General features: G+C 32.5%; 1 protein-coding gene across 1 annotated transcript; it reads right to left on the bottom strand.

Annotated features, from left to right (window-relative positions):
* Positions 1-276: 276 nt before the first annotated feature.
* On the bottom strand, positions 277-11424 carry LOC127705039 (uncharacterized). The gene is made up of 2 exons (XM_052209288.1): positions 11319-11424; positions 277-3051 (listed from the first exon to the last, which is right to left on the bottom strand). Exon 2 carries the CDS (start codon positions 3023-3025, stop codon positions 1337-1339), a length of 1689 nt encoding a protein of 562 aa, XP_052065248.1. The 5' UTR covers positions 3026-3051; positions 11319-11424; the 3' UTR covers positions 277-1336.
* Between the last annotated feature and the right edge of the window lie 2735 nt (positions 11425-14159).

Genomic DNA, 14159 nt, shown 5'->3' with positions numbered 1-14159 from the left:
TTCCAATTAATTTTATTCAAGGGTTCACCATTTTTACCCCAAAACTACATTTTTTTTTTATATTTCCAACAATCAATAACCATTACGCGGGAACGGTTAAAGTAGAAACGACGAAAACGATAATCTGTTTTCAGTAATCCAAAACATTTCATCAACATTTTCAATTAATTTCATACAGGGGTTCTCCATTTAATAACCAAAAGCTACATTTCTTTTTTTTTTTCTAACTTTCAATTACCATACCTCTGATACGATAAAAGTGATTATGACGAAAAATCTAACTTAACCTGCCTTTAGTGGTCATAATCGTTCCTTTGAAATTTCTTTCAATTTTATAATGGGGATCTTCATTGAATATCCGGAAACCGAGTTATTTCCAAAACATTTCATCAACATTTTCAATTAATTTCATACAGGGGTTCTCCATTTAATAACCAAAAGCTACATTTCTTTTTTTTTCTAACTTTCAATTACCATACCTCTGGTACGATAAAAGTGATAATGACGAAAATCTAACTTAACCTGCCTTTAGTGGTCATAATCGTTCCTTTGAAATTTCTTTCAATTTTATAATGGGGATCTTCATTGATTATCCGGAAACCGAGTTATTTTCAATTTTTTCTAACAATCAAGTACCAAAACTGTGGAACGGTAAAACAATCAAAATAGTGATCCAAAACTGTTCATGTAGATGTCATTTAGGTTTTTAAAGCGGTTTTCTATTTATGATCAGGAAACCAAAAGTGTTACGGACGAACAGACGAACGGATGGACATGGTGATTTCTATATACACCGGTTCTTTCAAGCGGAGATATAAAATGACAAAAATCGTGGCATGGTTGTAGCATTATACCACCACGATAAAATGCGGCCGTACAAAAAGTTAACAAATGGCAACGGAACCAAATACGGAGAACACGGTGGTACATTCATGAGGGTAGTAATGCCCTTTACCGTCAGGCGTCAAACTGCCATTTTCGGCTACCGTTAGCGTCATATTGGTTAAAATTTTACCGTGATTCGTCAAAATATCCTTGTCGTGATTCGTCAGAGATCTCATATAATTATCGTTACCGTTATTTTTTGAAAAAAAATTAACGTGATTCGTCAAAATCTTTCGATTTTTTTAACGTCTAAAAGAAAGTGTACATTTTATCGTCATGCAGCAAAAATTACCGTTAACGTCATTAGGCAAGAATTTTTACCGTTATTCGTCATGAAGGTACCCCCATTACGACCCTCATTCATATACTCCAATACAGATTTACTAATAATATCACTTCGAGTAAAAACATAAATAGTGCAATTGAGTTTGAAACAATTATTACAATTTCGTCATTCTTGGACAATGTCATAAATCACTGCATCTCTACTTCGATTAGATACTAATAGTTTGTTTGTTCTTCGGTCAAAATATAGTGCAATCGGATTCCGAAGATCATCCCTACTCGACAAAAGTTCTTTGTATCGCTTTCCGTCAGGGGAAATTACTATCACATTGTTGTTTCCAGTGGTGACATAAACGTTGCCTGTATTATCTATAGTTATTCCTAATGGAATCATGGTCATATTTTGAAATGCAAATTTCCATTTCACTGTTCCTTTCATATCACAACAAGTGACATCATCGGTATTCGTATTTGTGTAATAAATGAGGTCTTGAAATGTCTCGACGTATGCGAAAGTTGAGATGTCAGCATAGACAATGTTTTTTACCAGTTCATTTCTCAGACTTATCATTCTTATATTATTTGAATTTGTACAATAAACCAAGCTATCTTGAACAGCTGCAATACCAAAGTTCTTAGTGTTAACTGAAATGTTCTTTATTTTCTTATTATGGAGGTCAATGATCCTAATGTATTTTTCATTCTCTATACTAGATGTCACAGCAATACTGTCATATGCCTCTATATATGCAAGGTCAACTGCTGCTGGCAATTTGACCACGGCATCTTTAGATCCATCGCTCTGCAAAAATGTTAGCGATTTTTGGTCATAGCAGGCAAATACCATGTTTTTATTTGGTAAAATGCAACAACCCCTTACGTTTTTTGATTCAGTGTTTACTCTCTGATGCAACCGTGTTGTCATATTTTCAATTGACATTGACTGTATTGTAGGTATCATCATCTGAGCTTGCATACTTTTCTTGTGCGATAGTGTAAACCTTCTTGGTGTGGTCTCTATAACTACTTCCCCAAATGTTTGTGTATTGCCTAGAAAAGCTTGTATTGGTTCTGACAATTTGCAGCTAATTGTCACGTTATTCATCTTTTCCTCGGGTACATATGACAAAAGGCATTCTTCCTCTTTTGCAACATCTGTTTCTATCTTCTTTATTGCCATAAATGCCTGAATATCCGATGCATACTTTTTTACATTGACTATTTTCAATTGATATTCTGACAAACTCTGTTCCATTTCGTCCAAAGTTTTAATCGAAAGGCGTATCTTTTCGCTTTCTTTATCACCCGCACCATGAATTTCATCTACAAGGTTTTTCTGTATTTTATCAAGATGTTTATCAATTAGAAGACGAGTTTGTTGGATTTCAAGTTCGATTGCTTTTCTTTTCTTAGACAGATCTGCTAAGTTTTCTTTGTGAGCATTTCTTATCTTCCTAATATTTTCGATCAATTCAGTCAATGTGGCTTCTGTTTCATGAAATGAAACGGAATTTTTAGCGTTTTTCATGATATCATCGAGACTGACAATTTCTTTGCAATGTTTATGGGTTTCTACAACGCACTTACCACAACAAGGATTTTCATGGTCTTTGCAATATAAAATTAATTTTTCGTCATGCTTGCAACAGGACTGTGAAATTTGAATAATATCTGAAGGAAGTTTCCTGTATTCAGCTATTGGTAATATAGAGTGCTGCCTTGTTGCCTTGGACAAGCTGTGATGTTCTTGGCATGAATTACAAAGACCTTCATCGCACTCTGGGCACCATACGGTCGACGGTTTTGAAATATTTCGCAAATCACATATACCACATATGTTTGCTGAACTAGCCATCACTTAATCAGCTAACCGGGTTATTTCTGAAATAAAGAATATTGGGTTCAGAATGTATTAATAAAACCAATATATATGTCTTCCTTCATTCGTAAAATATATAACTATACAATTTACTTAGTTTAGAGACTTTATTAAAAATTAATAGCCATCACGTGTATGAAGCTGTAAAATGACATAATACTAAGTGTGTGACAATTGTATGTTGTCAAAACATGTTTCATTCTGCATGTTCTGTTTTATGAAATATTTCGTATTAATCGTATTTTTTCACACATTTTCGCATTTTTTTTAAAATTCAGTAGCCCGCATTTGACTCCATTTCAAACTGTTCTCGATGGATTGTCAATCAACATAAAAAAGAACAAAATGCCTAAAAACTTAACAGATTCCACATTTATGAGTATGAAAGCTCACCTGGTAATTTGCTCCTTTAATTATTGCTCAAGAGACGATAATTACTTTCATCAATTGGTAAATTTTAAATATTTCACTGTGTAGTTTCATAGGATAAGTTTGAATTGGTAAATTAGGATAAAAGATTGGCTTTGGCACTCACGTTAACAGCGAATCAGAACTAGATGAGGAGAGTTTATAAACAAAACTTTCAAATGCTATTTCAAAGACAGTTTTATTAATCCGGAAATTTAAGTATTAATATAGACCATGTAGACGATGAGCATGAGTTCTATTTACGGTGCCATCGGATCTTAGTGTCATCCACAATTGACGACACATTTCTTTTTTAAAACAATGTTTTTCAGATGTTCGATTGCATATGATCATCTCTGCAATTACAAATCCTCTCATTTCTTTTTTTTTACATTTTGCGTAACAGTTTCAGAGGAAACTTTGAAAATTGGTTTTTCAGAATCAACAAGAGTCAATTTCGGTCATGTGACATATTTTTTAGACATTGCAATTGGCAGATGTTATAGACGGTGTCTCTCTTATTTGTTCATATTTGTTCGTACGTTTTGTCATCCCATGGCCTTAAATATTCTATACTTTAGTATACGGAAAATGTTTTGCTCTTTGTTGAAAACTGTTCGATGACCTTTAGTTGCTTTCATCTGCGTCTGTTGGTTGTATGTACACGTGTAGTGTGTTGTTCAACTTGTCGTTAATTATAACGCGGTGTTAAAAATGCTAAAACTGTCGGTAAATATAATCCAACTCACGAAGGTTTTAATCGCGTTCTATTGTCATTTGCTATTTTTTTCTATTTAAAGTTAATTGCTATTTATTACAAATTTCAAAATGAAAGGTTAAAAAGACAAAAAAGTAAAACATAAATCATCATTAAAGGCGATTCGTGTAAAGTTTTCACTCACTACTTTTGATTGATTGATTGTTGGTGTTTTAACGCCACTTTTAAACGCCACTTTTGGGTTATTACGTGGCGGTCATTTTTTTTAGGTATGGCAAACCAATGGGAGATAACTCCAAATTACCTTAAATAATTGTTCCCAGATGTGTGTAAAAATAAAATCTTTGGATGACCTCCAATTACGGCCTTCTATTAACTTGTTAAGTCTCAGAAGGTTCTGATTGCTTTTGATAGATATCATATGAATATTCATGATTCTGTATATTATAATTTTCGGGAATACGATGAAATATTTGAGGTACAAACAAGGGTTTTAAAGTTACATTCATTTAAAAAAAAATACAAGGGAATGTTATACAGCAACATAATGTTCTGTTTTATTAAGTTTTATATATTAATTAAACAATTATGTCCAATAAATAAATCTAGATAGCTGTGGTCATATCAAAATTAATTTTTATAAAAAACCCTCCTTTTTGTGTATACATAGTTATTTCCCTTGCATGGACAACTTTTGGTTTAGTTTTGATTGGAAATCAGCGTAATAGTTTTTTTTGCATTATACAGTCAGTTTATTGCGATTTAAGATAGTTTAACCATTTGCCATTGCACACGAGATAGTAAGGATACTGAATAATGTGGTTTTTCAGACTGTATTTAACAGTACACTCTAAAGATATTATTTTTTGTATACATATTTTTGTGTGTGTGTGTGTGATCACATTAACTGAGTTGTTGAAATTTTCCCAACATATATGTTCTAAAAACACTGGTATAATTAAATAAGGGAACGTAACGGACACTACAGCTATCTACACATACAGACTGTTAAGAGGATTATCGAGCCAAAAAACTTGAGATAATACCGGAGATGGTAGGTCTCAAACCATGTTCGAAGTTCTGTTCAAGATTCGTTAAGCTTGTAGTTGCACCGAATTGCAATTTTTTAATATGATTTCAGCATGATCATGTATAGGAATACATGAACTAATCAAGTTTTACCTTGGAGCTTACCACTTTCTGTATTGATCAGTATTGAAGTAATTTCATGTCGAGAAAAAAAAAACACTAGCGAACACCATGCAATTTAATATATATCCTGAAATAATAATTATATTATATCTGGGAAGCTAAAGTCTTACTAACAACTAATGCTTGATACAGTGAAACTAGTCTAAACCAAACCCTGAATAAACCGGAAACCATGTTCTGAAGTCCCTTCATCTCAGATTCAATGCATTTTGAACTTCAGTCGTGAATGAGATTGGTTTACAGATTTCACTGTATAAATATTGTAACTGATATACAGATATGAATTTACTTTACTTTTATACATACAAGTATTTACAGTGATCTGACATAATTATTTTGTTTGAAATTTCTCAAATAAAAATAATGTTATATTTATTTTCATTGTTTTTCAGTGCACCAGGTATTTTAGACCTGTAGTATAATTGTTGGAAGGTTGTTGTTTATTTTTATTTATAAGCATTCACTATACATGCTATATAAGAATAAGAATATTTCATTAAATAGAATGTTAATAAAAAGGAACATTCTAAAACTATCATGACTATACAAAGACAGATGACATACTTCGAAGCTTTTCTCGTCGCTCATGGTACACACACACAAACATATACATTTGTATATATTAGAGTAATATTCATATTTATATTTTGTTTCTTACATTCAAATGTTTATAAAGTTTTACTTTACATTTTCAATATACCAACTGATGTTCTGAAGAAAGGAATATATAAAGGTATCGTCATCTTATGTGACTTTGGACGATATAATTTCATGAAAGTGGTTGACATTTTCATGCTTTATGCTTCTATTTTAACCAAAAAACTTAACATGGAGATTGAAATTGATTAACAAGATGTAAAAGAAGCAATATAAACAAATCTATAACCCAAATGATTAAAAAAATGTATTTTATTATTTTTTAAAGAGAGGAAACAGTTTTTCTAGAATAGTAAAAAATTACCATTTTGAAAATTTGCTATTTCTTCGTTGTTATTATGTGTATTGATAAAAGTGAAACTGTTTTGAAAATGTCTTCACAATGCTTTTAAAATGAGGTAAAGTTTTCTTAGATTAGTTGATTTTAAAAAAATCACTTTCCGTACCTATTTTTTTATTTTATTTTTTTTTTGGTGGAGGAAGCCGGAGTGCCCGGAGAAAACCATCGACCTTCTATAGGTAAACATACAATCCTAGTCAATTAAGATTGGATTCGAGTGCACCCGCACGAGTGGGGTTCGAACTCACAACATTTCGAACCTCAGTGTTGACTGGTTAGTGATTACAGTAGTAGAACTACTTAGACCAATTGGCCACAGCGGCCCCCACTACTTTTGAATAAACTTATTCTAACAGGTTACCAATTCAGCACGGTAAGTAGATTTTTTATTAATGTTTTTATTTAATAGTATTAATATTGTTTAATCAGTAAATTAAAACTATGCTTGATATTATTGATATACACATTTGCACTTTCACGGTACTACAATATGTTGATACCTATATTCAGGCTATGTACGAAGTTATGTTTTTTCTCCGACAGTAAATGACGTCTTTACATGAAATCCATTGGATGTTAGCTGTGTACCAATGGATAACTTAGTCTGAGATAGATAATATTTTATTAGCTGTTATTAGCTTTGAACTAGCTCCCAGTAACTGCGAGTACTCTCAGTTCTGGTCTGTGTGTCTATTTTTGGTTTAAGGGATGTATAAATACCCTGCCACGTTCGGTCTGTGTTTTTGTTATATGTTTTTTCTACATTTGTATCGATCCGATAAGTTAAGACCTTGTCGACTTCTTTTATAGTGTGCTCGTATGTTGTGCTGTAACACCACTGTCCAAAGTTAAGGGAGGGTAGAGCGCTCACAAATATGTGAAACCTTGCTACATTCTGTATGTGTCTGTCCCAAGTCTCAAGTCAGGAGCCGATAGTTCAGTAATTGTCGTTGGTTCATGTCTGTCATATTTGTTTTTAGTAAATTGTTTTTTTTATAAACTAGGCCGTTAGTTTTCTCAATTGAATTGTTTCATATTTTTTTATGTGGGGCCATTCTATTGCCGACTATACGATATGAGTTTGTTCTCATTGTTGAAGGCCGTACGATTGCCTATATAGACAATAATAGTGCATTGACTTGACATATCAACGATATAAGGATGAGGCTTAGAAACGGGGAAATGCGAGGCTCTGCCGAGCTTTTTCCCCGTTTCGGGCCGAATCCTTATATCGTTGATATGTCAAGTCAATGCACTATTATTGTCTTTATACTGCAATCTAAAAAAAAACACATTTTCAATTGTTGTTTAGTGTGTTAATGTTATTATTTGATTTACATATTGGGAAACTTCCCCCTTTTATAAAAAGGCCTCATATCATGCAGGCGGAGAAATATACAACACAATGAAATGTAGATTACTTGTTGAAAACCCGCAATCGATGGTGAACGAATTTGGTTGAGAATGAACTAAAATATCAACAATAAGCATAAAACATAATGATTTATAGTATGCATACCAAAAATATTAACTAGTGAAATAAGTTTTTTTTCTAAAAATTGCAAAAGAAATAAGTTTGAGTCGTTGTATACATTGGAAACAAGAACAGGTTGAATAGGTCGTATGAATAATGAATTATAATTTCGGCAATTTCTATTTAAATATTCATGAGGAAAAGTGATATCAGGTCAGTGACTGTATATGACATAGAAATATACGGTCAACGCATTTTGACTGCTCAAATAGAACGAGTGAAGTATAAAATTGAATACATCCACTTCATTTGAAGTTTGGTGGATAGTTGTCGCATCATACCACATCTCCTTATTTTTATAATAACTGCAATAAGGAGTAGACTGACGCTTTCGATCACATGACATTTTTGTAGATCTTGCGGATTGATCTTGCTATTTTCTATGTTTCGGTCTATCTAACTTAAAAAATTGTTGAGGCCGTCATCGCAGTCATCTTGCCGACGCCGGAAAAGTTATCCCCATGACTCGCTTTCCGCGAATTTCGTCGCAGGCGAGACAAAATGGGATAAATCGTCATTAAAGGGCAATAATTGTAATAAAATGTCGTCTTACAGTTTTAACTAGATAGACAGAATGTATATCGCATCGATTTGAACATGTTTACTCTATCTATAGCTGTGTTCAAGACAATACACAAAAAATTGAAATTTACCCTTATGTTCTATTTTTGGTCATGTCGTCCATGTTTGAAGGAAGATGATGTTTTGGGATACATTTTTATACTATACACCCCAATGATGATTCGCAAATTTTAACTTTAAACCATTAGGAGAACTGTGTAAAAGTGAACGGCAGACGACGACAACGGATGTGAAGTAATGGCAAAAGTTCACTTCTGGCCAGCTGGTGAGCTAGATATTATATGTCAGCAACTACCTTGCTTGGAGATTCAAATTTTACGCATTTAAATATGTGAGGCCCATAATACGAATTATACTAATACTGATTCAAACAAAGCAAACATGTCCCTGGTGTTAAGATTTTGTTTACATAAAACATATTGCTTAACGAAAAACATAAATAGTATTTGACTTATTGCTGTCTTTTTATGCTTCCTTACTGTATGAAACTGTTTATTTACAGCTCTTCATTATACACTTTTAGTCTAATCAATCGAGAGTAAAAACATTGTCAATGGTTTCTTTCTGATACAAAATATAAAGACATGGATGTATGTGGCTTACCTTTATCGAGTTAAATGTGTATTTCTTTATGATAATCTAAACTTGAAACATATGGGTCATGTATTTAAATTTTCTACAGATATTATTAATCTTTTGACCTTTTAAAACTGATAATAATATCAAAATGTTTCGTATACATATCTTTCCGATATAAATTCGAAGAAAAAAACAAAACATGTCAATTGTTTCAAATAATCAAGATTACAGAACATATAGAGAGCTTTGGCTTTAGCAAATTTAAATGAAAATAGCCCTACCAAGGACGACAATAAAAATCTTTACTGTAACTGAGTCAATTTTAAGCATCGGTTACACATTTAGGACTTTTACGGCCGTCCTCAATTTACTACAGTTCTTTTATTTGGTGAAAAAGAAACTCATCAAATATATCGGTAAAATTGAGAATGGAAATGGGGAATGTGTTAAAGAGACAACAACCCGACCTTAGAGCAGACAACAGCCGAAGGCCACCAATGGGTCTTCAATGCAGCGAGAAACTCCCGCACCCGGAGGCGTCCTTCAGCTGGCCGCTAAACAAATATGTATACTAGTTCAGTGATAATGGACGTCATACTAAACTCCAAATTATACACAAGAAACTAAAATTAAAAATGATACAAGACTAACAAAGGACTTGGGACAGGCGCAAAAATGCGGCGGGGTTAAACATGTTTTTTGAGATCTCAACCCTCCCCCTATACCTCTAGCCAATGTAGAAAAAACAAACGTACAATAGTACGCACAGTAAAACTCAGTTTAAGAGAAGTCCGAGTCCGATGTCAGAATAGGCTTATAACTATGTACGCGCGACGCGCGCTTTGTCTATAAAAGTCCCTCCAGTGCCTCTCCAATCTTAAAAAGGTCTTATAAATGGACGTTTGTTTTACTTTTTCATCTAAATTAACTTAGTTTCTTTTTCTTTGTCGTCGACAGTTTTTCCGCTATATTCTTAGTTTATGAATTACATATTTACTAAAATCAAACATTTTCAAAATTGCCTTTAAAGGAAGATTTAACCTGACTAGTGGTTGTTGCACAGTTTTTCCTTTTGTTTGAATCTGAGAGGAAATGTATTTTTGAATAAGTCAGAATTATTGTGCATGATGACACATATTTTATTTAAAGTATTTTCATGAACTTAGAAGTAATAATAATTTATTGCTTAACGAAAAACATAAATATTATTTGACTTCTTCTCTTGTCTTGTCTTTTTTATGTTCTATATTTATTGTTTCCTTGCTGTATATGAAACTGTTTATTAAAGGGTCTCCGTTATACACCTTTAGTCTAATCAATTGTGCATTTTTCTATGTTGTGTTTTGTGTACTATTGTTTGTCTGTTGGTCTTTTTCTTTTTTAGTCATGGCATTGTCAGTTTATTTTCGACTTGTGAGTTTGAATGTACCTCTGGTATATTTCGCCTCTCTTAAAGATATTTAATTAATACATGCATTTGGTATAGTTATATCAATATCATTATTACATAAGGTCCAAAATAAATACATATTGTTTGTAAATTCTATGCAGCTATAATTAAGTTCAGTAGATTCATGTGGGTTATATCTATATTTTGTACAGGATGATCTACTATATTGATGTATCTATTACGATCTATAGTGATGTAACCATAACAGACCTTTGTACCATATTCATGATAAGATCAGTGTTTTCAATGTACTTTAAGTTTACCGTGTTATCTCTGTTTGTCAACTTATTTTTAGTTCAGTATATATGTATTGTCTGTGTTTTGTAAATGTATTCACCTGTATATCGATCATTATTGACATACGTTATAGTACATGTAACAGAAATATTTCATTGATTTAAAAAATTGATGAATGACTTGTCTAGTATTAACAAACAGAATGTAGCATTTAATCCTGACTTGGTATGTTATTGAGTTTAATTATATTTATACATTGCAAATATACATTAGTGGTGATGGTTTAATTCAGATAGAACAGACACACATGTACTGATTTTGTGTCCTGGATGGATACCCAATAACCTTTGTTTTTCTACATGTACCTTTCGTTATTTGAACTAGAGTTAGATCCCTTTGTACATAGTATTGTTTATCTATTTATGTGTTGTTATTTTTATTTGTTTGTCATATGTTGAATAAACATCTGTTAACTAGACGGAACTATTTATAATACCGTTCATAAAGCTGGTTAGATATGTAAATCAAAATGATGGCAAGTTGTTTACTCACCTGAATAGATGTAGACCAAATAACCAGGAGACTAAACAATCCAAATAGACATTTGCGGAAACTAGATCTATACCTAGGATTACACTTAGACTTACGATTACAGTTGACGAAAAACAAGGGGTCATCTCAAAATAAGATAAAAATATAGAGACTACATAGTAAAATCAAATTGATCTTTTTTGTATTATAAATATGTATTTTCGACGACATACTTATTCAACGTAAATGGTCACAACAGTCAGATTCGAATCGCTGTATTAGATGTCACTAAGAAATCCCCATAACTTTGTATATTTTTTTAATTCTCCAATGGCATGTTTGACCTTTACTCTAAAGTGTGTAATAAGTCTATTGAATTTTCTATCCTTATTCTACATATTTTGGGGGTTTCGAACAATCTGTTGTCTTCTATAAAGTGTCAATGCTGGATGTCTGTTCGGATATATTTTGTCACCCACCAAAAACTGCAGAGAACCATACGCTTTCTCCGTGAAACAGGGTATTTCTCTTTATATTATCTTTAAAATTGTGTCTTCATTTTTTTAGTATAGACAAATCAGCAAAAAAATTCGTTCAGAGGGTACTCTACAAATGGTGCACTTGAAAATCACGGGAAAATGCGATAAACAAGTTTCAAAGTATAATCATTAAACCCACCGCAGCGCAGTGCTTTTGAAATACATTTGTGTCAATGTCCTTTGCTTTCACGATTACACTTTTGTATCCGCCTCTGCTCCCTAACCGACTTAAATAGTTTGTGATTTTTTCAACAACTTCTTCTCGCCTGATTAACCTTTGCACCTTTATACTTTTGAGGATAAACTTTGTGTTGAAATGAACGCCGTCAAATAAGTGCATTCTATATTGAAATTGCACCGGTCTGGAATCATGTTTCGAGCTGATCAGACCCACCCATATTCATCTACACCGTGAAAAAAAACGTTCATAATCAAACGATTCACAAGATTTCTATAAAAATTGCACAAAAACAAACAACTCAGAAACTTGTAGTCATTTTTTACTGCGTCGCTGAAGGCGAAAGCAGGTTTAGTAACCGCTCGACTCTGTCCGTCTGTCTGTCAGTTTATCTCTCAAAAAGACATTGGGTAAAAAACTTTCCTCAAAGTTTTCTTGGCTTTTCATTTAAGGGAATCATTTTATGTTTCGTTATAATTAATAATTATAAGTTGCAGCGTGTAAGTAATTTCTACATCTGCCGTGCAGCCACTTCCTGTTTGGCGATATATATATATAGTGTGACATTTTACAAGACTTATACTACAAAGAAAATTTTCGATTGAATGATTATTTTTGCTTTTGAATAAGTATAATCCAACCTCAATCAATTACACACAGCGACGCAGGTCCAGACACGATACTGGTCTTGTTTAATTTAAAAGATAGATATTAAAATTCCAACTATTTGAGTACACCTATTTCACATTTCTGAGGAATAGTTTACATTATATATTCGACACAAAGATATTTATCGATAACGGTGTTATGTTTTTTTTTTTCCAAAAGTGTTTCCCTAATTCAGAAAAAAAATAAAACATAATAAAAATTTACCGAACGGCAAGTACAATACCATGAAGAATAAATATGTCTTAAACACCCACCCGCTGATCCCCTCTTTAAAAAAAAAGGGAAAATGTATGTCTATGCATAACCATTAAATATTGTCAACATACTTCTTAGTTGATCGCCTTTTCTTAACACCAAGTCTTGCTGAAATAAATTTCTAATTGCTCAAACCTAGCCAACGACAATTGCGATTTTTTTACGTCTCGTGTAAAATTTATTAAATGATGTTTTACCATTCTATAAAACTCCGTACATATGCATCATATCCAACCTTGATAACACCATGTATAATAATTAATGTAAACACATTATTACATACATTTTTTTTAAACTCCGTTGTTCAACTATGGAAAAACTTCATGTGAGTTAGACTTTGTTTTGGAACTACGTTTTATATTTACACTTTGAAACGACCCAAGATTTAAATGTTAACTGTAAGTGTAATTGTAATCCTAATCGTAGGTGTATGACAGTTTCCGCAAATGTCTATTAATAGACGTGCAGTTACGAAAAGGTATATACTTGACGATGAGGTTGACAAATTAGACTTTAAATGTGGGTATCGTATCAAAACACAAAAGTGCTTTAAAGAGTTAAATTACCTGTGTATCAATTGAATCTTGTGTTTAAACTGCATACTACTGATGTCCACGTATATCTGTACCTTATAACAGACGTCCCTTTGAAAACTTTATTTACTATATATATAATAAAATATTAATTTTCGCGAACCATTTAGGTCACAGAAATTCCAAAAAATGGCATCAGTAAGGAGAGTTGTACCAATGATGTGAATACACAGAACCCGGATCCAAATTATCTTTTACTAAAAGTATTCATCATTTTCTGTTTTGAATGTACTAACAACATTTCATTTTTCTACAATTTCGATTAAAATATTATAAAACCTGCAGTTCAATAGGTCACATGCCCCAAATAAACATTCCCCGATTGGTCGAACTACTGTGGCCTCGGTGTAAAGCAACGCAAGCCTCGATGTAAAGATCACGCTTCCAAAAATAGAGGTATGTCCCAACTTAACATTCCCCGATTGGTTGAATTGCTGCTCGATGTAAAGCAACGGAAGCCTTGATGCAATGAAGAAAAGGGGTTGACAGGATAAACGTAATCATTATAAATTTTAACTTCATGGTTCTTATGCAAGCAAATTTAATAAACAATGATTTTATACAGTTGTGTTATTGTTTTCACCTTACATAGGGCTTTATTTCTGATCTTATTTCTGTGTACACAATT

This window comes from Mytilus californianus, unplaced genomic scaffold (genome assembly GCF_021869535.1).
Source record: "Mytilus californianus isolate M0D057914Y unplaced genomic scaffold, xbMytCali1.0.p SCAF_6, whole genome shotgun sequence".
NCBI lineage: Eukaryota > Metazoa > Mollusca > Bivalvia > Mytilida > Mytilidae > Mytilus > Mytilus californianus.
Note: the sequence above shows the minus strand (reverse complement) of the source record. Positions and strands in the feature narration are given on the sequence as shown.

Excerpts from the sequence above, each read along its gene's own strand:
- LOC127705039 (XM_052209288.1), bottom strand. The coding sequence starts at position 3,025 with ATGGCTAGTTCAGCAAACATATGTGGTATATGTGATTTGCGAAATATT.